The 25,034-nt window shown below is 39.4% G+C and overlaps 1 protein-coding gene across 5 annotated transcripts in view; it reads right to left on the minus strand.

Moving 5' to 3' along the window:
* The window catches only part of SUPT3H (SPT3 homolog, SAGA and STAGA complex component), a 465,528-nt gene that overhangs the window by 79,984 nt on the left and 360,510 nt on the right, over nucleotides 1-25,034 (minus strand). For all 5 annotated transcript variants that reach the window (XM_074947470.1, XM_074947468.1, XM_074947469.1 and 2 more), the window contains 2 exons: nucleotides 6,554-6,629; nucleotides 3,570-3,682 (listed from right to left, as the gene is read on the minus strand). In XM_074947470.1, the coding sequence (XP_074803571.1) occupies nucleotides 3,570-3,682; nucleotides 6,554-6,629 (189 nt within the window). The remainder of the gene's footprint in view (nucleotides 1-3,569; nucleotides 3,683-6,553; nucleotides 6,630-25,034) is intronic.

A 25,034-nucleotide genomic window follows, 5' to 3' on the forward strand; every position in this document is an offset into this window, starting at 1 on the left:
AATGTCCTGGTTGTATCTAGCTAGTTGCAGATAGCTACCCCAATTTGTGCTTGTAAATTTGTTCTCAGGTGGTTGCTGTAACTTTGAGTCCAGGATGCAGGGGGGAGAAGGAGGAGAGAGACGAGAAAGAGGAAAGAAAGAATGTGAGCTCTTTGAAAGAGTGAATGGAATAAATCTTACCTTTGCTGTTATCAAGCTTCCTGAGTCATCCACAAAGGGGTACAGGTACAAAAGTCCTGACTAGGCCCTTCAGGAATCTATCTGTTGTTGGGTGAGTTAAAATGGAATGCTCATCTACTGGAGGAAGGACTGCACTGATTGCTGCAAGATGGACCCAACAATGAGCTCAGGAGAAGACCCAAGTTCTTCAATGACAGGAGATAATCTAAAATGACTGGCATATCCGCAAAGTCTGAGGAAGTCTGATTGTGCTGTGGCCAGGTATAGAAACATCTCCCTTTAGCTAGGTAGCAGTTCCTAGCTGAATCTTTACTACTCTGAGTAAGAATGGCTTGGACAGCTTCTGAATATGAGTGTTCCACTTCTGAAGCCCATCCACAAACCAGTCTGTGAGGTGAAGTGGGTCTGGGTGAGGGTCTCTGATTTTGCAGTCTTCCTGTATTAGAAGATCTGGCAAGGGATGGATCCTGATGGGAGGATAGGTTGACATTCTCAGAAGTTCAGGGAACCAAGTGTGTGGACTAGTTGGGTGTTATCAGAATGAGACAGATCTTTCTCAAGACTTGTGGTAGCAGGAGAATGGGCAGCAAGGCATATCTGAGTTGTTCTGACCATGATAACAGGAAAGCTTTGTCCTGGGCATCATGGCCCATACCTGCAATACAAGGGAAGTTTCCTGTTCATTTGGAACATGAAGAGATCCCATTGAGGTGTTCCGCTTGAGTTAATCTCCGAGAGCTGTATATTTCCCACTCATGGTCTGCAGAGAAATACCTGGTAGGTCCGTGGCTTGGATAGTGATGCGTTTTCTGAACATTCCAATGCCTGACTGCTTCCAGGAAGAGGGGCAGGGTTCTCGCTCAACCCTGCTCGTTTATATAAAAGGCCAGAGTGATATCCAACATTATTTGGATATGGAGCGAATACATGACGGACCACTCTCAGTTCCAGCAGGTTGATGTACAGTTTGGTGCAAATGCCCTGTACAGTGTGATAATTCAGTAAGTGTCCCATCCTAGAGTGTCCCATCCCAGAGTATCTGTTATGATGGTGGCAATGGGGCTGGCAGTGTTGAACGGGACTCCCACTTGCACTTGTTTCGGGTTCATGTGAGAGAGGCAATGACCTTGGTGGGAACAGTCACTCTGGTGTTCACGTGGTCCTTGTCTGGTAAGTAGAGAGACCAGAGCCAGGCCTACAGCAGTGCAGAAAAAGTCTGGCGAATGGTAGCACATGAGACCATGTGGCCTAGTAGGGAAAGGCTTTGACTTTGACTGTACTTTGACTGTAGTTTTTTTGTTTGCAAGTAACCTGTGTTATCAGATTGTTCACTAATTGAAATCTTTCTGCAGGGAATAAAGATCTTTCTGAAATTGGAGTCCAGTATCACTCTGATAATGTTTTTCGTCCTAGTGAGGATCAAAATGGAGTTTTCTTTGTTCATGCAGAAACACCAGTGTTGCTAGAAGATGAAGCAGGAACAAAGTTGCTAACCTGACCTCATGGTAGGAGTGATCTGTTAGGAGCCAGTCAACCAAGTATGGGAAGGCTGTGCAGCCATTGCATCTAATTTGGGGTGCCACCACAAAAAAACCTTTGTGAATACCCTGGGTGCTGTTGCTTGTACAAGGGAAGGACACTATATGAAAGTAGGTGTCTTCTATGTCGAGAGCCACAAACCACATTCCCTCCTGTACAGAGGGGATTACTGTTGCTAGTATAACCATCCTGAATTTTGACTTTTGAATAAAGATGTTCAGTTGTCAAAGATCCAGACTGGGTCTCCAGCCTCATGTTTTTTGGGGACTAACAAGTATGGGGAATAAAACCTCCCTTCAAGTTGAGATTGCACTTGTTCTATTGGCCACTGTTGGAGAAGAGAATCTGCCTCCTGGCAAGGAATCTCCTCGTGAGAGTGGTCCTTGAAGAAGAACCAGGAACGGGGTTTGTGGGAGGGAAGGGAGATAAATTTGATGGAGTAATCATGGTGGATGATTTCTAGAACCCACATGTCTGTCATGATAGAGTCCCAATTGTGAGCAAAATGTGAGAGAAGACCCCCAAAGTTTGGGGGGCAAGGGACAGAATAGAAGTATTTGGTATCCATAAAGATGGGTAATTCTCAATTGAGGCGTCAAAAGTAGCCCTGAGTGGGTGGGTGGCAATGGGTGGGAGGAGGGCATCCAGTTCTCCTCAATTCCCTGTCAGGACTCATCTCTCTGCAAGGAGATGAATGGCTGGCCAGAGTATCTGACTCACCCAAGTCAGAGACCTGCTCTGGCTCTACTGGTGGGGTCGTCAGTACTGGAAAGTGAACACTCCTGCGTCAGGGTTGGAGCAGGGAGGAGTCCTGAGTTACTGAAGTAGATTCATCGTCCGATGTGGCAATGTCTCTCAGAGGATGGGTCTAAGAGGAGAGGGGATGAGATATGAGTGCCCACATGTCCCAGGGTTCAGGGTATATGGGCCATCAGGACTGATGATTCCGATGCATCCCAAGATCTTGCAGGTGGCTGATCCTTAGACGAGTGGGCTGGGACTGCCATAGAGTCAGGTCCTGCACTCTTAGATGGAGCCAATGGATGCCAGTCTTTATGTTTAGGAGTCAGAGCTATCAAGAGAACTGATGGATTCTTTTTCTTCTGTGTTTTAACTGCATGCCTGGGGCCTTCAGCAGTTCTGAGCCATTAGGATGTGCGTGTGAAGGTTTGCCCAACCTGGATGGGGTCAGGGAAGGATCTCTTCTCTCAGAAACAGACCTGGATGGGGATCTGTGCTTGCATCTATGAGAGTGCCTCTTACTCTTATAGAAGCCCTGAATGATGAGTCCTTGGGTTTAGCAGCTTTCGGCTCTGTTCCCAAGTTCAGGCTTGGAGAGCAATTGCACATATGTGGGCCAACAGACACTGCTTTTCATGAACCTCTGGACTCAGGCACATGTGGAATACGCATAGGGATCAGCAATCAAAGAACCACCTTTCTCATCACCTTTTATAAATTTACTGAGTAATTTGTCTACCTAAAAAGGGTTGACCCCTACCTTTTATTTACAGTTGGGATGACTGAACCCAAGTGAATTGCCAGAACTCACATAGAAAAATGAGTGGTTTCAGTGGCCTCCTAGCTGCCAATCTTTTGCTATAACCATTAGCCAAAAGTGCCACTTACACACCAGAGCAATGAGCACGGAACAGTACAAAAGCTCAGATACAGCAGATTACATGAAAGTTAGAAAGGAATCCAGAGACAGTCCCTTGAAAGGTCAAATACACTTTGAAGAAATGTTAACACACAGCCTGAAGTGTCTGCTGAGATTAGTTGAAAGATGTTTAAGATTACTAGTTACCTTTGTTCTGCTGTATCACAGTAGATATAGCACATTCCCTTACCTGTGCCACAGTCTCATATGCTAAATATGCCAAAATCTCCATGGCAACTGCATTTGGTTTTATTTCCATACTGCTGCAGTCCAGCCAATCACGAAACTTGGAAGCTTTCTTGGCTGTCAGTTCAAAACAAAGTGAACAGAAGTTAATTTTAACAATAGATCTACATTCTTATTTGCTTAATTCTACATCTGACAGGGTAACAGTCAAAAAGTAAAACTGAACTTGATGTGAAGGGCAAGAAAGAGGCAGTAGAGGGATTCAAAGAGGGGGTTAGAATGAGACAGTGAGATTAATGGGTAAAGATGCTAGTTTCACAGGCAGCAATTTGGGTAGCCTATAAGAGAAGGCCATGACAATCATGAAGGAAAGAAGAAGAAAAAGATGCAGTAATCAAGGCAGGAGATTACAGTATGGACAAACATTTAACTGTGGGGACAGACAGGAAGGGTTGGATTTACAATACATTATGGTGGAAGAAAAAACAGGCTTGTGTCAACCCTTGGATGAATGGCGATAAAGATAGGATAAGATGACTCTGAGGCTCCACCCCTGAGTGACGAGGAAAAGGATGTTATCAATAGCAATGAAGAAAGGTGGAAGTGATTTAGAAGAAAAATTAAGGAGCTCAGTTTTAACTATGTTAGGGTCTTGGAGGATGACAAGCTATCCAGCATGATTCGCTGGGTATGTCTGAAATGCGGTATTAGGCAGAGGGAAATAAAAGGTGCAGCCAAGTAGATCTGTAAATCTTCAGCACAGAAATAACGCTTTGATCCCACACACACTCAGGATACCTCAGGAATAAAGCAGAGAAAAAAAGAAGAGATGGGCAGAGACAGAGACCCATGGGGGCTTGCACAAAGAGGGGAGAAGGTGGGAAGGCCAAAGTGACGCTGACGGAATGGCAGGAAAATTAAGAGCAGAACCAGGAAAGGCCAAAGGGAGGATAAAATGTTGTTAAGGAGAGAGTGAACAATGGTGTCAATGACTAGAGAAAGATGAAAGAAACTTGGCCAGGAAGAAGTCCTTAGTGCTTTTGGTGAGAGCTGTTTGTGAAGAGGGCAGAAATCAACTGGAGGGCATCTGGGGTGGGAGAGTAATTTGATATAGAGTTGTAAACTGCCTGTTCAATCAGCCTGGAGGTAAAGTGGAGAAGAGAGATTGGGTGTTCGTTGGAAAGGTAGCTGTTATCAAGGATCATATTTTAGGACAGGGAAACAAGGATATACTGGTTGGCTGAGGAAAAGAAGCCAAAGTAGGAGAATTTGAGGATGAGTAAAAGGGAGGTGGCAGGATCAAAAGCACTGGATCCAATATTTATACATGCCATCTTAGACTGTTTGACATTTGGGGCAGGGAGCTTTTCTTTCAACAGTTTTTAAAATGCCATACAGATTTATGGTGTCACATAACTAAATAATTATAACACTACTGTAACATTGGATGACTCTTCAGGAGCTAATACATGGCTTTACCTTACACTAATATGGATTTATTATTTTAAACCCATTGCAGTTTTTAAATTCAATTTCTACTACAACTAAGGGAAATATGGAAAAATAGTCCTTTGTCTTAATTTTTAATAAAAGGCCGTGTGCCATTTAGCATATTACTGTATTATCTGGTTTGCTTTATGCTAGGTAATGAAATTGTGAGTATGATTCTCCTCACTAGTTTTACACCAGTAAAACCCCATTGAGATCAACTAACAACTTGATTGATATTAAATGTGAGGGGAAAATGAGGCCATGGTTATTCAAAAATGTAGCAAAATTATCCATCAGATCATTAAGAAAAATAATCATGATCTCCAGTTCATCAACATTGAACGTTATTTTGTAAAATGAAGATTTGTATTTGTACTGAGTTCTGATTATAATTTTTAGGTTTAAAAAATGGCATTATCACAAACCTCTCATTAGCTGAAATCACCCCAATCTGAAGTACCATTTACCTAATGATTCACGGATGTGTGATGCCAAATTACAACTGAGCTTTCAAAACATATTGAATTAGGAAAAGAATAAATGCTTACAAAACATGTTTTCCTACATTTGCTGACATTTACACAGAGTCCTATTTTGGATGTGTCATTTATTTGCACTTTATGATACATAAATGAATCACTCATGCACCCAATTCAAATGCCTTGTTATAAAAAACATGATAAGCGTCTCTCATTTAAAGATATCATTGTATTCAATTTTGTATTGTAGGGTCATGTGCTATTTTGTCATGCTTTTCACTAGCTCTTTCACCTCACTTTCTCTTTGACCTTTGACTTGAAGCCTTAGTAATCACTTAACCGCTTCTGTAATTATGTTTTGCTACATGATCAAGCCCATTAATTTACAACCCATTATAGTTGTGGCCCACAAGCATTTCTAGTAAGCTGGTTTTCAGTGCTAGTAAAGCCCTAATTCTGTCATCATGTTATTAGTGTTGGAATGGCGTGTACTGATGAATTTGGCTGATGTTGAATAAATTCCACAGCAGGAGGTTATGGCTTAAAATAGAAAAGACCCTTTAGTAAGTTCTTTGTATATCTATGGATGCAGAAATAAAAAGGAAAACTTGATACCATTAGTTAATTTTAGATACCTTCAGAAGTAATCACAACACTGAGGGTGTACTTCATTTATCAGCTGTGTATAACCATACCATGGTAAGCTGTATACAAACATGGTTGTTTAATACATAAACTGGTTAAAAGTTTTATCTATTTATGGATTTTATACTTGCACTCAGCACCAGAGTATTTGTGAAATCTGGGAAATATAAAAATAAATAAAATAGTCTGCCTGATCTCAATAGAGTGTAATAAATTAGCATCGCTTAGCAGTTCTGAGGAGAGAGAACCTAACATACTCTTTTATGCATTAAATAAATACATTTCCCAGAAATGTATCAATTAGGTTCTACAGTGTACATAAAATAACTGCACATCTAAATACTGTGCAGGAGTTATATGTGATAGTACTTACAAAAACTTAACTGACGACTTTCACAAAATTCTGCATACTGGGCTGAGTCCATCATTCGTGTTTGTCTTTCTGCTCTCTGAAAAACAACGGGTAGATTTAAATAATGCACTTTATTCAAACAAGAACCACATACTGCAAAATAAATGCCACCCACAAAATTCTTGCAGGCATAACTCTGAAGTTAACCCAAAAATTAAATGTTGTTTTAACAGAATAAAATGCATAAAAATAACACACGGTTGGGTTATTTCTCATGGGTAATATTTGCCAATGGTGAGATTCAGAATTTTGATTCCAGAAGTTTGCTTATATATGTTCCTTATGCAGCACAACAGTTAGGGCTCAAGCCTGCAAGGTGCTGAGTACTCTGGCCCTGATCCAGGAAAACACTTAAATACACATTTAAATTTAAGTCCGTGAGTAGTCCCACTGTGTGCTTAATGTTAAGCACATATTTGTGTTTTCCTGAGTCAAGGCCAAAGGGCTCAGCATCTTGCATAACGGAGGCTATGACTACACTAGAGAGGTTACAGCAGTGCAGTTGCACCAATGCAGCTGCTCTGCTGTAACTTCTCAGTATAGCTGTTCTTAGCCGACGGGAAAGAACTCTCCTGTCGACTTAATTAATCCATCCCCAGCGAATGGTGGTAGCTATGTTAGCAGGAGAATCTGTCCTGTCCACACAGGTCAGTGTAACTTATGTCACTCGGGGGGTGGTTTATTCACATGCCTGAGCGACACAAATTATACCAACATAAGTGATAGTGTAGACATAGCCTAAGCCCTAAATCTTTTTGAAATAGACACTAATGATATTGTAGCGAATGGAAGACTGGCACCACTGTGGGGATGCACCAGGTCAGCAGGAGAGCAACAGAGGCGAACTTTGCTCCACACCAACTTGGTACATGCAGGAGCACTGGGATGGTGATTGCTGGCATTTTAACGATAACATTTGCCTTCATTTTTATTCTTCAGAAAGCGAAGGCAGCTAGGAGAGGAAGAAAGTGAAAATTAAACAGGGTAATTAATTAAATCCATTTGAGAAAAAACGTTCTATTGGATAGTTTTAATTGTATTTCATACAGATATAGTTAAATGTAAAATAAATTCTTATGTAACACAGTGCCTCAAAACAGGCAAAGTATTCAAACCGTACATCTCTATATATAGCAACCCGTCCAAATATCTGCAACACCATATTTAGGCCAAGATTCAACCATGCATTTATGTTTATATTTAATTTTAAGGATGTGCTTGAGTCCCATTGACTTCAATGGAGCAATGCTGATTTACACTAGCTGAGGATCTATCCCACATAGTAGACTTTACACCCTCTGTGACAGTCTATACTGTTATGTTCACCGCTTTTACAAGACTGTAATAAATTATGTACAGGTATGCCCTGTGAGGTATCGTTTGAAAAGTCATAATCTGCTGAATATCATTATCCTCTTGGAATTTGTGTAGCAATACTATATGTGAAGTTTTGAGATTTTACTGTATGATTGTTACTGAAATATGCTGTAATTTCAGGTAACACCCACAAACAAGTTTTTCGGAGACAAAGATACACTGGCCCCAGCCAGGTGTTAAAGAGCTATCACCAGCTTAAGCGGCCATTCTCCAACAGGGGGAAAGGTGTAAACAAATTTACATTCCATCACAGGGATGGGTCAGACTTCACATCCACAAGAGAATACTTGTCACCAGCACCCCAGCTGGGGGTAATCCTCAAAAAGGGGATGGTGGAACAAGAATGAGAAACAGTGGCCTCCAATTTACCTCTCTCCTCCTTCATCTCTGCTTATGACATCAATGCATCTCAAAGAACTGGACTAGGGAGAAGGGTTCTAGGCTGAAAGGAGACAACCTGTGACATTTACTGATTTTAAGTTCACCTAGCTTTTAAGTTAGGTATTAGCTTGCATTTTATCCTTTTAGTGTATTTTGTAACCAATCCTGACTTTTATGCATCATCACTTGTAATCCCTTAAAATCTATCTTTCTGTAGTTAATAAACTTATCTTATTGCTTTATCTTAACCAGTGTATTTGGATTAGGATGAGTAAGAAACTCCATTTGGGATAACAAGGCTGATGCATTATCATTTTCCTTTGATGAAATGACAGACTTCATATGACTTTATACTGCTAAAAAGGGTATTGAGCAGTACAAGACGCACATTTCTGTGGAGACAAGGCTGGGACTTAGAATTTGTGGGTGTTGCTCTGGATGTAGTTCATGAGTGACTGTTCAGAGTGCTCATGTAATTTAGCTGGGAGCGAATTTGCATGGTGAAGGCTGTGTGAGCAGGCCAGAAGCAGATGTTCTGACACCAAAGCAGTGTAAAAGGTGCCCCAGGCTAAGAGATTAAGGGGACACAGCTGTTCATTGGTCCAAATTGTCACACCCTTCATAAACTGGAGGCAGGCAGAGGTGGTTAGACGATACTAAATGATTGTCCTTTTCAGTAGCAGAGAGCAGTTCACTCAAATTTCTCAAACAAGAAAAGTATGTTACCTTAATCTTAGAGAAAGGAGTATCACCTCCTTCCAAACTCTAACTTAATGAATAAAGGAAAACCATTCAAGCTAACAAAGGCAAAATTTTGGCACCAACAGTACAGTCTTAGAATAGGAGTGGCCAATTGCACCGCAATCCATAAATTTACACTCAGTGCATATAGCCAGAGTTAACATATACAATTACAAGCCAAGAAGCGATACATGTGGTAAATCTTGACTTTAGTAAATTTTTTGATATGGTCTTGCATGACCTTCTCATAGACAAATTAGTGAAATATAGTCTACATGGAGCTCCTATAAGGTGAGTGCATAACTGGTTGGAAAACCATTCCCAGAGAATAGTTATCAGTGGTTCACAGTCAAGCTGGAAAGGCATAATGAGTGGGATCCTGCAAGGATCAGTCCTGGGTCAAGTTCAGTTCAATATCTTCATCAGTGATTTAGATAATGGCATAGAGAGTACACTTCTAAAGTTGGCAGATGATACCAAGTTGGGAGGGGTTGCAAGTGCTTTTGGAGGATAGGATTAAAATTCAAAATGATCTGGAAAAACTGGAGAAATGGTCTGAAGTAAAGAGGATGAAATTCAATAAGGACAAATGCAAAGCACTCCACTTAGGAAGGAACAATTCATTGCACACATATAAAATGGGAAATGACTGCCTAGGCAAGAGTACTGTGAAAAGAGATTTAGGGGGATATAGTGAATCACAAGCTAAATATGAGTCAACATTGAAACACAGTTGCAAAAAAAGCAAACATAATTCTGAGATGTATTAGCAGTGGTATAGTAAGCAAGACACTAGAAGTAATTCTTCTACTCTACTCCACACTGATAAGGCCTCAACTGGAGTACTGTTTCCAGTTCGGGTGCCACATTTCAGGAAAATTGTGGACAAATTGGAAAAAGTCCAGAAGGCAGCAACAAAAAAGATTAACGTTCTAGAAAACATGACATATGAGGAAAAAATTGAAAAAAAATGAGTTTGTTTAGTCTGGAGAGGAGAAGACTGAGGGGGGACATGATAACAGTTTTCAAGCACATAAAAGATTGTTACAAGGAGAAGGGTGAAAAAATGTTCTCGTTAACCTCCGAGGATAGGATAAGAAGCAATGGGCTTAAATTGCAGCAAGGGAGGTTTAGGTTGGCCACTAGGAAAAACTTCCTGTCAGGGTAGTGAAGCACTGGAACAAATTGCCTAGGAAGGTTGTGGAATCTCAGTCTTTGGGGGTTTTAAAGAATAGTTTAAATCAGCAGTTCTCAAACAGTGGGTCATGAGTTCATTTTAATGGGGTTGCCAGGGCTGGCATTAGACTCAGTGGGGCCCAGGGCAGAAAGCTGAAGCCTGAGCTCAGCCGCCTACACGGGCTGAATCCGAAGCTTGAGTAACTTAGCTTTGCAGGGCCCCCTGTGGTGTGGGGTCCCAGGCAATTGTCTTGCTTGCCGCCCTGTAACACCAGCTCTGTGCACCACTTCTTTTCTCAGCCACTTGCCTATCAGAACTATCTGAAATGATTACCTAGCAACTGACTGAGCATGTTGTGGTTGAAGCCAGTTTGAAAAGTTGCTGTAGAAATAATTGTAGCAATGGACCATTTTCTGAAGAAAACTGAAGGAAAGTGGGGTAATGAAGGGGAGTTGATTGCCACTCGCAGCAAAAGAAGGATCCTAACAGCAGTAAAATCCAAGAAACCACAAATATGATTCAAAACATTTGGAATATGGATTTACATGGACTGGTTTTGAGGAGGACCCACGGCCACAGTGTTTGGTGTGTAGCGAAGTTCCAGCAAAGGATAGCTTAAGACCTTCAAAAATATTGCGGCACTCAGACGCAGCACAGTTCTCTTTAAACAAAACCGATTGATTTTTTTCAGCAAAAGCTGAGAGTGCTAAGGGCCAGAAAACAGTACTGAGAACAGCAGCTATAGCAAATGAGAAAACCCCAGAGAAATCTTCTCACGTGTCATATTGGATAACTAAAACCGGGAAACCACACACTATTGGAGAAAGTTTTTTTCTGGCACATGCAAAGAAAATGGTTTTGATTATGTTGGGGCAAGATGCAGTGACTCAACTTGATTCGATTCCCCTGTCTAATGACACTATTGCCAGGCATATTCACAGTATGGCAAATGACATGACTGAACAAGTGATTGCCAAAATCAAGTGAAGTCCTTTTGTTTCCCGTTCTTCTTGATAAAACGAGGAACGTCTCAGGTGCTGCTCAGATGCTGACATACATAAAATTTGAGAATGACAAAAAACTCCAAGAGGAATTTCTGTTCTGTCGGTCATTACCACAGGATGCTACAGGGGAACAGCTCTTTGCACTTTTGGATATTTTTGTCTCAGATTCTGCCTTGTAATAGCAGCGCTGTGTAGGAATTTGCAGTGATAGTGCTCATGCAACGACTGGAAAAAAACAGCGGGCTGGTCACCCAGGTGCAGGCTGTTGCACCACAAGCATATTAAACTCACTGTATTATACACAGGCAAGCCCTAGTTGCAAAAAAAAAAAAAAAAAAAAAAAAAAAAGTCCACCTGTTCTAAAACAAATTCTCAATGAAGCTGTTTGCACAGTCTGCATCGTCAAGAGTAGCTCAACAAGTGTACGTCTGTGTGGAGTTTTGTGGACACGTTCAACATTAGTCATTACATTTAATATTTTAGTCACCAAAATGTTTAGAAAAATATCCAGGTGTTCTCCCCCTCTTCGTAATTCAGTCACACTGACTTGTAGTGACGCTTCAGTGTCCATGTCTAATGCCTCATATTTATTCTCTTTTGTGAGACCTAACTGCAAGGACAGATGTTGTATTTCATTATTTTACATTCTCAGTTCCTTTTCTGCGAACCATACATTCCTCCACCTCCTCTGTTCTGCTTGCCTGGGTTTACATTCTGCAGCAATTGCTGTTTGAGATTTGTCAAATTTTTCATTGAACTTTTTCCACCTTTGCCAGAAAGCAGGACTGCAGGCAATGGAAGAATTCTTTTCTACAGTCTCCTCTGAATACAACAGAGCTTTTGTTACAGATTCTAATTTAACAGAAAACAGTTCTGATGACCATATTTACCTTTGGTCTTCAACATTTTGATAAACAATAAAGCTTTACACATGTGTTCATTTAGTCCAGGATGGAGAGCTGAAGACTTTGCTACAAAATTTCTTTCCAGTTCTGCTCCTCCTCCCCACCAATGCATAAGCATAATTGTATTATTATTTCTTATCCTCTAAAGAAAAATTATCTAACACGTGCCTCAGCTCATACCTCTTCTAGTGATACTATAACAGTGATCTGTTCTGGAGGCCACCTTGCCACTTAGAAGGGGAAAGGAGTCCAGGAGAGCTGGCTGTATTTCAAGAAATCCCTGTTGAGGTTACAGGGACAAACCATCCCGATGAGTCGAAAGAATAGTAAATATGGCAGGCGACCAGCTTGGCTTAACGGTGAAATCCTAGCGGATCTTAAACATAAAAAAGAAGCTTACAAGAAGTGGAAGGTTGGACATATGACCAGGGAAGAGTATAAAAATATTGCTTGGGCATGTAGGAATGAAATCAGGAGGGCCAAATCGCACCTGGAGTTGCAGCTAGCAAGAGATGTCAAGAGTAACAAGAAGGGTTTCTTCAGGTATGTTGGCAACAAGAAGAAAGCCAAGGAAAGTGTGGGCCCCTTATTGAATGAGGGAGGCAACCTAGTGACAGAGGATGTGGAAAAAGCTAATGTACTCAATGCTTTTTTTGCCTCTGTCTTCACGAACAAGGTCAGCTCCCAGACTGCTGCGCTGGGCATCACAGCATGGGGAGTAGATGGCCAGCCCTCTGTGGAGAAAGAGGTGGTTAGGGACTATTTAGAAAAGCTGGACGTGCACAAGTCCATGGGGCCGGACGAGTTGCATCCGAGAGTGCTAAAGGAATCGGCGGCTGTGATGGCAGAGCCATTGGCCATTATCTTTGAAAACTCGTGGCGAACGGGGGAAGTCCCAGATGACTGGAAAAAGGCTAATGTAGTGCCAATCTTTAAAAAAGGGAAGAAGGAGGATCCTGGGAACTACAGGCCAGTCAGCCTCACCTCAGTCCCTGGAAAAATCATGGAGCAGGTCCTCAAACAATCAATCCTGAAGCACTTACATGAGAGGAAAGTGATCAGGAACAGTCAGCATGGATTCACCAAGGGAAGGTCATGCCTGACTAATCTAATCGCCTTCTATGATGAGATTACTGGTTCTGTGGATGAAGGGAAAGCAGTGGATGTATTGTTTCTTGACTTTAGCAAAGCTTTTGACACGGTCTCCCACAGTATTCTTGTCAGCAAGTTAAAGAAGTATGGGCTGGATGAATGCACTGTAAGGTGGGTAGAAAGTTGGCTAGATTGTCGGGTTCAACGGGTAGTGATCAATGGCTCCATGTCTAGTTGGCAGCCGGTGTCAAGTGGCGTGCCCCAGGGGTCGGTCCTGGGGCCGGTTTTGTTCAATATCTTCATAAATGATCTGGAGGATGGTGTGGATTGCGCTCTCAGCAAATTTGCGGATGATACTAAACTGGGAGGAGTGGTAGATACGCTGGAGGGCAGGGATAGGATACAGAGGGACCTAGACAAATTGGAGGATTGGGCCAAAAGAAATCTGATGAGGTTCAACAAGGACAAGTGCAAAGTCCTGCACTTAGGACGGAAGAATCCCATGCACCGCTACAGACTAGGGACCGAATGGCTAGGCAGCAGTTCTGCGGAAAAGGACCAAGGTGACCGTGGACGAGAAGCTGGATATGAGTCAGCAGTGTGCCCTTGTTGCCAAGAAGGCCAATGGCATTTTGGGATGTATAAGTAGGGGCATAGCGAGCAGATCAAGGGACATGATCGTTCCCCTCTATTCGACATTGGTGAGGCCTCATCTGGAGTACTGTGTCCAGTTTTGGGCCCCACACTACAAGAAGGATGTGGATAAATTGGAGAGAGTCCAGCGAAGGGCAACAAAAATGATTAGGGGTCTGGAATACATGACGTATGAGGAGAGGCTGAGGGAACTGGGATTGTTTAGTCTGCAGAAGAGAAGAATGAGGGGGGATTTGATAGCTACTTTCAACTACCTGAGAGGTGGTTCCAGAGAGGATGGTTCTAGACTAGTCTCAGTGGTAGAAGAGGACAGGACAAGGAGTAATGGTCTCAAGTTGCAGTGGGGGAGGTTTAGGTTGGATATTAGGAAAAACTTTTTCACTAGGAGGGTGGTGAAACACTGGAATGTGTTACCTAGGGAGGTGGTAGAATCTCCTTCCTTAGAAGTTTTTAAGGTCAGGCTTGACAAAGCCCTGGCTGGGATGATTTAATTGGGGATTGGTCCTGCTTTGAGCAGGGGGTTGGACTAGATGACCTCTTGAGGTCCCTTCCAACCCTGATATTCTATGATTCTATGTTGAGTCATACGTTTCAAGATCAGAAGGGATCATTATGATAATCTGGTCTGAGCTGTGTAACACAGGCCACAGAATTTCACCAAGTGATTCTAGCATCAATCCCATAACTTCTGGTTGAGTGACATCATTTCTTTTAGAAAAACATCTAATCTTCATTTAAAGATTTCTAGTAATGGAGAATCTGTCCAATCCTAATTAATTAATTACCCTATTTAAAAAAGAAATTCACCTTTTATCTAGTCTGAACTAGTCTAGCTTCAGCTCCCTGCTATTGGATCCTGTTATGACTTGTTTTGCCACAATAACAAGCTGTCTCTCATCAGACATCTTTTTATGTAACCTCTTAACCATCTTAAATAGACTGAGCTTCTTTAGTTTCCTGCTGAAAGGCAGGTTTTTCCAGACCTCAGTTCATAGATACTATATGCTATAGAAGGGACTTAATCTTCTTAAAATATCAGTCTAAACAGGAGTTTGTGTATCAGAAGTACTCCCTAGGACTGCATGTACAATATTTAGGGGGAGATTTTCAAAAGGGCCTAAGGTGTTTCTGTGGCACTCATACTCCTAAATCGGATTTGTGCTCCTAAATCCATTAGACAATTTTGAAAATCTCGTGTGAAAATAAACAGTAGTTTCTTCTGAAAACTTTACATTTGTACATCCCTTAGTGTGAACTAACAGTAATTCTCCATTAGCTTCTGTATACCTAATAGTTCAAATGGTTTCAGACTTTATTTACTTTTATTTGATCTATTTATGGGTGATGCAGGTCAAATCATGCACCAAGACCATGCACTCATTCAACGCAGGACAATCATAGTGAATCTTGAACATGTAGTAAATGGACAACCCTCGCAATGTAGTCTAGAGCAAGGATGGTAACAAAGAACTGTTATTCAGGCACCAAGAGGTAAATTAGTATCTTCATATGAACAACTGTTGACAGCATCCTTGTGTACATAGGGAAATAGCTAGATAAGGAAAAAAAGATTTATATGAGAGGTTACAATTGGAGGGGAAAAAAATTCCTGTCTCCCCCACTAAACTCACAAAGAAAAAAGAAATCTAGCATAATCACATCACCCTGGGGGTATACAAGAGTGACACTTTAACACACAATCACAGACCTTATGTCCAACAGCATCTAGCATCCCACAGTTCCTGTAACATACAGCATCATAACCACAAGTACTGTACCAGCCTCACAAACTGAACCTTAGAGCAGTTACATTAAATTAAATGGGACAGCAATGACTAAGGGTAATCAAACAACAGACAAATTGCTGATACATCACAATCCATGCACTGACTCAGGAATTTTCTAACTAAGGAATACAGTGCACCAGAGGAGAAGTCTCTTTCACTTTCTTCCAAGGGACAGGTAGCAAATAACTCCAACAAAACTAAAAACATCTTCTTGCTCCAGTATAAAAATTAGGGCTGTCAAGCGATTAAAAAAAATTAATCACAATTAAGCGCACTGTTAAACAATAATAGAATACCATTTATTTAAATATTTTGGATGTTTTCCACATTTTCAAATATACTGATTTGAATTACAACACAGAATACAAAGTGTACAGTGCTCACTTAATATTTATGTTTGATTACAAGTATTTGCACTGTAATAATACAAAAGAAATAGTATTTTTCAATTCACCTAATATGGGTACTGTAGTGCAATCTCTTTACCATGAAAGTTGAAATTACAAATGTAGAATTATGTACAAAAAAACTTGCATTCAAAAATAAAACAATGTAAAATTTTAGAGCCTGCAAGTCCGCTCAGTCCTACTTCTTGTTCAGCCAATCGCTCAGACAAACAAGTTTGTTTACATTTGCAGGTGATAATGCTACCCGCCTCGTTTACAATGTCTTGTTCTCATGGCACTGTTGTAACCGGCGTCGCAAGACATTTACTTGCCAAATGCTCTAAAGATTCACTCCTTCATGCTTCAACCACCATTCCAGAAGACATGCTGATGACGGGTTGTGCTTGATAACAATCCAAAGCAGTGCAGACTGATGCACGTTTGTTTTCGTTTTCTGAGTCAGATGCCACCAGCAGAAGGTTGATTTTCTTTTTTGGTGGTTCGGGTTCTGTAGTTTCCACATTGGAGCGCTGCTCTTTTAGGACTTGTGAAAGCATGCTCCACACCTCATACCTCTCAGATTCTGGAAGGCACTTCAGATTCTTAAACCTTGGGTCAAGTGCCGTAGCTATCTTTAGAAATCTCACATCAGTACTTTCTTTGCGTTTTGTCAAATCTGCAGTGAAAGTGTTCTTAAAATGAACAATGTGCTGGGTCATCATCTGAGATGGCTATAATAGGAAATATATGGCAGAAGACGGGTAAAACAGAGCAGGGTATACAATTCTCTCCCAAGGCATTCAGTAAGAAATTTAAGTAATGCTTATTTTTTTAATGAGCATCATCAGCATAGAAGCATGTCCCCTGGAATGGTGGCCAAAGCATGAAGGAGCATACGAATGTTTAGCATATCTGCCACATAAATACCTTGCAATGCCGGCTACAAAAGTGCCACGCAAATGCCCGTTCTCACTGTAAATAAGAAGAGGGCAGCATTATCTCCCTTAAATGTAAACAAACTTGCTTGTCTTAGCAATTGGCTGAACAAGTAGGACTGTATGGACTTGTAGGCTTTGAAATTTTACATTGTTTTGTTTTTGAGTGCAGTCATGTAACAAAAAAATATATATATACATTTGTAAGTTGCACTTTCATGACCAAGAGATTGCACTACAGTACTTGTATGAGGTGAATTGAAAATACAATTTCTTTTGTTTATCATTTTTACAGTTCAAATATTTGTAAACAAAAATAATATATACTTTGATTTCAATTACAACACAGAATACTATATATATGAAAATGTACAAAAACATCCAAAATTTTTAATAAATTTCAATTGGTATTCTGTTATTTAACAGTGCAATTAAAACTGTGATTGATCGGGATTCATTTTTTTTTTAGTTAATTGCGTGAGTTAACTGCGATTAAATCGACAGCCCTAATAAAAATTTGCTTGCTGGGGGACTTACTTGAAGTGTGAAAGCTATCAAACCCTAGGGATATGCTAGCTACAATTGCAGGTTGATGCATTTTGTTTCCTCCTGGAACCCAGATACAATGAATGACACAGGTGACACTTTCTTAATGCTTTACCTGAAGAAAAAAAACCTTCTTAATATAGTGCCAGTTCGCTTTGCAGTGGGGTATTAGTCTTTCTAAGCAGTTAAGAAACTGAATTATGTGGCATACAGCACAGTTAAAACATTCTGCACGCTTCCCTTGGAACATGCTGAAGGATGCAGCAGGTAGGAGCTGGCACTGTAACTGTATGCGTAGTCTTCCAAAACTGTGTTGCATTGTATCTTACTTTCAGCATGAAGAACTAAAAAGGAAGACCGGAAAAAAAGAAAAAAAAAGTGGGGAGGGGTAAAGCATTACCTGTTGTCTCCTATCACCTCAGATGAAAAATAATTTTATTTTGATTTCATTTTAAGTTTTCACAGTTGACACATACATCTTTTTGTGTGTGAAGGCAAAAGGCCAAATGTTAACTTACCTACCGACTATTTAGTGTTTGGAGGAAACGTACCAAGTAGCTGCTACAGTGGAACATCTGAAAAAATGTACATTCCCTGTCTGCCCCCACCCACCCACAATGTTTGGCAACAATCATGATGAAATTGCTGGCTTCACAAACTACTTGCATATTCATATTGTGCCAGGAGTTCCTGTTTCTAAAGACCTCTTCATTGTGTAGCTATCTTAGCTTCAAAGGAGCTAGGAGTGTATTCAGGAGAAAAAAGCATTCCCCTGAATTAACTGGAATTGCTATGAAGTAAAAGGAGAGTTTAAAAGAACAAATGCATCATGGCCTCAGACACTGGTGTCTGGAAACATGTACCATTTGCCAGTAATGTTCTATATTCCTAAGAGAGTGGTTTTCCTTTAGGATGCTAGAACAGTGCAGTGACACCTACTGTACTTGTCAGCTCTTGGATAACAGATCTGAATGGCTCAGCTTTGAATGCGAAAAAAAAAATGGTGTTCACTAGAAAAAAAGAGATACTGTAAGGTAGCTCAATAGCATAGAGTTAGCAGAAATATGTTGAAAATACATTTTAAATCCTATATGTCTTGAAACTGTTAGCTGAGGATTTTCATTATTTAAATTTCAAAGAAAAAATGGACTTGCTCTTCTTAAAACCACTTTTAATGTAAGTGGTAAGCAAAGAAAAAGGGGTATTAAGGAGTAAGCCTTCTTAAAGATTAAACAGTCTCAGGCTTTTATATGGAAAATAACAATCTCACTTTGGGATAGATTGATGGATGTTGTGATAAAACTTACTGCAGGTTTGGCCATAAAGTACAAAATACACAGGCAATTCTTTGTTATCTTCCTTACCCTTGCCTTATAAAACATACTGTAAATTCTGTGCTATCCATTAGTTTGAGTAAGTCCATAAAACAAACTTGAGACCTTTGATGTCATGCAGTTTTGGTGTGGCTTACTTGTAGGGTTAGCTTACATATGCGTTTTGCCCTAATATCTACACTTATTAGAGTAACATCTAGACTGAGGCACTTTCCGGTATACTGACACAATCCTAATTTTAATGAATTTGTACAGTCACAATCTAATCAAACTTTACTTTTCAGTTTACAAACATGAATTTTCAACAAAATAAAACTGATTTACAGAATTTAAATTTTTAAAGGGCTGATTTTCAGAGGAGCTGAAAGGAAGAATCAGACACTTAAAATGCATATATTATTGTGAAAGACCAGAAATCCTCACAATATAGAGTATGAGATTTTATATCAAGAAAGAGACTATTATGTAGAATACTGTGACAACTAAGCATGTGGACTCTGAGCAACATGAAGAAGATAGATTGGAAAGGGCAGGTTTTTGTCTTGTTCCCACTTGTAGAATTGGTTGTGAAGCCCGGGTATTTGGAGTCTGTGAAGTTCCTTAAGAAAGAAGTCGCTGTCTGTGTGAATGTCATGATGTGTGTGTCCCTAAACTTTATCTGATATGAGTCATGGTTGAGTGTCGAATCTGTAACTCTTTGTGAGTTACCACAGGATACTTTGAGTACAGTATCTGCATTTTCTTTATAGAGAGAGACTTCTGTGTAAGACAAAGTAAAAAGATTAGGGCTGTTCAGCGTAAAGAAAATTTGATTTGGGGGGGGTCTATGACAGAAGTCTATGAAATCATGAATTTTGTGGAAAAAATGATTTGTGAGATGTTAGTTACCATTTCCCACAATACAAAACCCAGAGGTCACCCAATGAAATTAATAGACAGAAGATTTAATACATAAATGAGGAAGTAATTTTTCACACAACACACAATTAGCGTGTGGAACTCACTGCCACGGGATGTTGTCGCCTCTTCTTTCCCACTCCAATGCACCAATCAGTGTAGCTAAGTTAATATGGAAATTATCTGCACCAGGTATAGGGCAGCTCACTTCCCTTTTGGGACAAACGGGAAGCAGGGATCCAAGGGTGTCTCTCTGAGAAGCAATTTAGTTCCTGCTCTGCTCCTGTGACAGCGCAACTGTGCTGCCCCGTAGTCAGGGTTTGAGGTAACTCCATGATCTAGTTCAAGATGTTTAAAATGTATTCTAACTAGAGCTCTGCAATTGACAGATTTTTGGTTCACTGGCAATTCTGAAAAAAACTTTTAAAAATTGTTTTGGGTTGAATAGAAAATGAAATGTTTTGAAATTTTCAGGAAATTTAAAAGTAAAAAAAATATAAATAGCAGTCAAACAAAAGGTTTTCTTTTGAGTACTTTTAAAACATTAAAAAAAATTAAAGAAAATTTCTAAACAAAAAGTCATTTTGAATTGAAAAATCAAAACATTTCATATTGAAAACACCGAAACAAAATATTTTGATTTTTCAGATTTTTTTTTTTTTACTTTATTTTAGTTTGTTTTTCCTACCAAATCAATCTGGCAAAATCAACGTGAATTTCTGAAAATGTTTCTGTGTCACCAAATCTGCACTTTTTCTGAAAAATAGTTTCAGTTAAAAATTGTCAACCAGCTTTAATTTTACCAGTGTTTATGGGGAAAGGGATATTGCCAGGCAAAGTTCAGATAATGTGAAAAGTTTTGAGGGAATTTTAAAGTAATAAAGAAAATCACAGTGCAGAAACAATCCTGTAAGTAACAAAAAGTACTTCCCCTGCAAGTATAATCTCAATGTTCAAAGAATATACAACACTGCTCTTATGTTACACGCTCATTGTTCCTTTAATACTAGATTTTCCTTGTATACATATATAATCTCTAAATACTGAATTTATTTGAACATAGGTCCATATCAGATTCAAATGTCCTTGTCTAAATTTATTACTGCTGGTGTGAAACATGGAGCTGGAACCTGTAAATGAAACATTTCCTGTTCATGGGATACCTTTGATTTCCCTTGGAAAATATTTTTCTCTGTTCCTAAATATATCTCAATGTGTGTTCTAAATCATGTGTTAAATTTATGACTAATTTCTATCAGTGTTTTCCAAAAGCTATTAAATATTGGATAAACCTTGCTAGCAAACAACATAAAAAATTACGTGGGGCTTATTACCAGACTAATACATCAAGAAGACCTACCTTCTTTTACTTTTCTGATTGAGGATGCTGTAACCTTTTTCTGTGGTTTCCAATTGGCCGTACATCAAAAACTCTACATACCAGGTTAATATGCAAGAGACCTTTATGTTTGCTGAGTAGCATTCTTCTTAAAACTTCTTCTAGTTTTACATCAATTTCCAGATCAGATGAACATAAACAGCTTTAAAATCTGACCCGTAAAAGTATGGCTACAGTTAAATCTTTTGGTCATTTAGGGTAAACTTCAAAGCATTGCCAGGGAGATGCACACAGCACACAAAAGCTCTTTTCTGCATAATGGGGTTTTCTATATTATCTTCCACGCAGGGGCAAAAACTGTCCGTGTACTCTTGCTGTTTAACATTAACACAGCAACTGCAGAGACAGACTCTGTAAGAAACTGAACTGAAAACCTGATTAAATTTGGAGACATTTAACACACATTTCTTTTTGACTGCACAATGAAAGACGTATCTAAAATAATATCATTTAAGGGCTGAAGTTTGTTAATAAGCCATGCCGTATTTCATTTTGCTCATGCAAACCTGAGTCTATGCAAAAATGTAATGTAAATTACATTGGGTGATGCCCAGGGGTTCTTTCTGGAATCCTCCAGCTTCCCTCCATTATTATTGTTTTCCTTCTATCATTTCCAGAAGTTTTGTTTTAGATCCCAATTTTGGGTAGATTCCCTTGCTTCCAGGATAAATAATTTAGCACTCTAGAGAGCAGGTAGATCTTTGAAGACTTGCCTTAAACAAAATAGTAATTCCAAAAAATAATGGCAAAATATGTGTGTTCAAAGTCAACGAATTCAAACCACACAAATCTATATAATTGATTGTGAGTATTATACCAATAACTGCAATTTTAGAAGGTAATTTTTAAAAGGTGAGGTTTGGGAAATCTTTTTCCATCTAAATGAAGTGGGGTTAAAGTCACAACAGTAACTAATACTGACAACTGCTATCACACTTATTTGCTCACAATGAGCCACATTCAAACCGGTGTAATTGAGTGCAATTCCACTGATTTAATGAATCTTAAGTCTGAATTGGGTCGTATGATTAGGATGAAATCCTGGTTTCACTAAAGTCAGTAGCAAAACTTCCATTAACTTTTGTAAAGACAGTATTTCATTCTATGTGTCTTGCACATTTTTAATTTGGTGAAAGAAATAAGATTTTTTTAAAAAACTATGTTTCAGCAGTGCAGATCCAAGCTAGCTTCAGAACAACAATCTGCATTCTATTCTGCCTCGTGCATTATTATCACAAATGTCACCTATCTTCAGGCTTTGTGTTTATTGATGTAGTCACATATAGTGTAGGAAGAAAGCATCATGAGTTTTGGATACCCATCTGAATGTACAGTTCTCATAGACAGAGAAATCCCTTTTTAAAAACATGATAGGAGAGTCACTCAATGAGGCCAGTTTTACAGAACATAACCACACTAAGTTTCTTGCACCGACACCAATATCTTAGGAACAAATTCTGTCCTTAGATGCATGCACTTGGCATGTGTAGTCACCAGGAGCTGTGCACGTGTGTCTCAGTACAATTTAACTAAAACGAGCTGCCTGCTGTTTTTACTTTAACATCTGAGATAAGTCAAGCTGTTTTTCCATATAAAGGCACAGTGAAGAATTTGAAGACTTATTATTCATGAACAAATCTGCATTCAAAATTAGCACAATGAAACAGTCAAAAAATTCTGAAAGAAGAATAGTTTTCTTTTCAAAAACAATATGTAACAATATATTCAAAGAGACAGGTTGGATGAAAATATAAATAATATTATAGGAGCACTGTAAGTATCAATGGCAATAACGTGTCAGAGCATACGGAAGTTTTGAAAGACTGTATTATAGGAAAAACCTTCTTGCAATTGGGTGTCATCTGAATTCAGATTATAAAATACTCTTAAGGTTGTCGTCTCAAGTTGAATGTAATCATTTCAAAAGATGGAGGTTTTTTATTAAGATTGTGATGAATTGTTTTCATGTGTCACAAGCAAGCATGTTCATCAACAGAAATCTGCCACACAAAAGTCTTAGTTAACAAAGAAAAGCATAATAAAATGTCTCTCTAGCTATGCCAAGTTTCACTCACTAGGGAACAAAAACAAGAGAAACAAGGTGAAAGGTTACAAAACAATTTCAGCCAGCCATTTTTCAGGAAGGATCCAAACTAAGTATCTCTTTAAGCGGCGGCCAGCACATCCCTCAGCCTGCGCCACTTCCCGCAGCCCCCATTGGCCTGGAACAGTGAACTGGGGCCAGTGGGAGCTGCGATCAGCCAAACCTGCGGATGCTGCAGGTAAACAAACTGTCCCAGTCTGCCAGCGGATTTCCCTGATGAGCCACGTGCCAAAGGTTGCTGATCCCTGATCTAGTATATACATTTGTAAAAGATGACATTTTATATAGAGGTGTTATAGATTTGTTTTCTCTCTTCTCTGGCATATGGCTGGATGTTTTGTATATTAAGATGCACCAGCCCAAAAAAGTCTTGAAGTCACTGTTTCTGTAGGAACCAGTAGTGATTGAAAAAGAATATGTAGTGGTATCCAAGAATGCATTCTTATCTTGATACAGAAAGTGTGTGTACGGATATTCTTGTTAGGATTCAATTTATGGAATTTAGGCCACTGTGTCAAATATCATGGTTAGACTTTTTAAACCACTGCTAAGATTCGTAAAGCAAGATAAAGATAATCAAATCACATGCTTCAAGGAGCAAGCTAATCACCAGTAGTGTTAGAAGGAAAACTAAACATTTAGAACACTAAATGGTTGTGCTTTGCATGTATGTGTATATAGAGGTTTCTTAATTACAAAGCATCAGGTATTTAGCTATATATAGAGACAGGCCTATGGTCTTATCAGGTGTCGCAATTCGTAGGTTTACTCACAATGTAAAATAAAACTGGGTTTAAAAACACAGTTAATTACTTATAAATAATAATAGTAATACAGTAAATGAATAAATCAGGTAAGTAACATCATAGTTTAGATGTAATCATACAGCAATCAAAGGGTATATGTCTACACTGCAATCACAAGAGGTGATTGAAGCTTGGATAGCTTTAATCTAGCTATTTCGGGTCCCAGAGCAGTGAAGACACAGCTAGTGTGGGTTTCAGGATGGGCTAGCCTCCCAAGTAATTATCCAGGATCCCGGGTGGCTTGAACAACCCACACTGAAGCCCACTCTGCCACAGCTTCCACTGCTCTGGCACCCAAGCTAGCTAGATTTAAGCTAGCTCGGGCATGTCTACAATGTGTGGCAATCACACCCCATGATGATCAAGGATAAGTATGTTGCTTCAAAGCAAGATCATTTGGTATAGAAAAAATATAACTTTAAAATATTTACAAAGATTTTACTGCAAACCTAAATTATTTGTATTAGTGCATATGATGTTGAATTTGTTAATATAAGAATGGCTCCATTGGGTCAGACCAATGGTCCATCTAGCTCAGTATCCTGTCTTCCAGCAGTTTTACAAGGAATGGACAGAACAGGGCAATTATTGAATGATCCATTCTCTGCTGTCCAGTCCCAGCTTCTGGCAGTCAGAGGTTTAGGGACACCAAGAGCATGGGCTGTGTCCCTGACCATCTTGGCTAATAGCCATTACTGGACCTATTCTCCATCAGCTTCTCATGATAAAGAGATTGCACTACAGTACTTGTATGAAGTGAATTGAAAAATACTATTTCTTTTATCTTTTTTACAATGCAAATATTTGTAATAAAAAATATGAAGTGAGCTCTGTACACTTTGTATTCTGTGTTGCAATTGAATCAATATATTAGAAAATTTAAAAATAACCCAAAAATATAATACATTTTAATTCGT

The sequence above is a fragment of the Natator depressus genome, chromosome 3, assembly GCF_965152275.1.
Source record: "Natator depressus isolate rNatDep1 chromosome 3, rNatDep2.hap1, whole genome shotgun sequence".
Classification (NCBI taxonomy): domain Eukaryota; kingdom Metazoa; phylum Chordata; order Testudines; family Cheloniidae; genus Natator; species Natator depressus.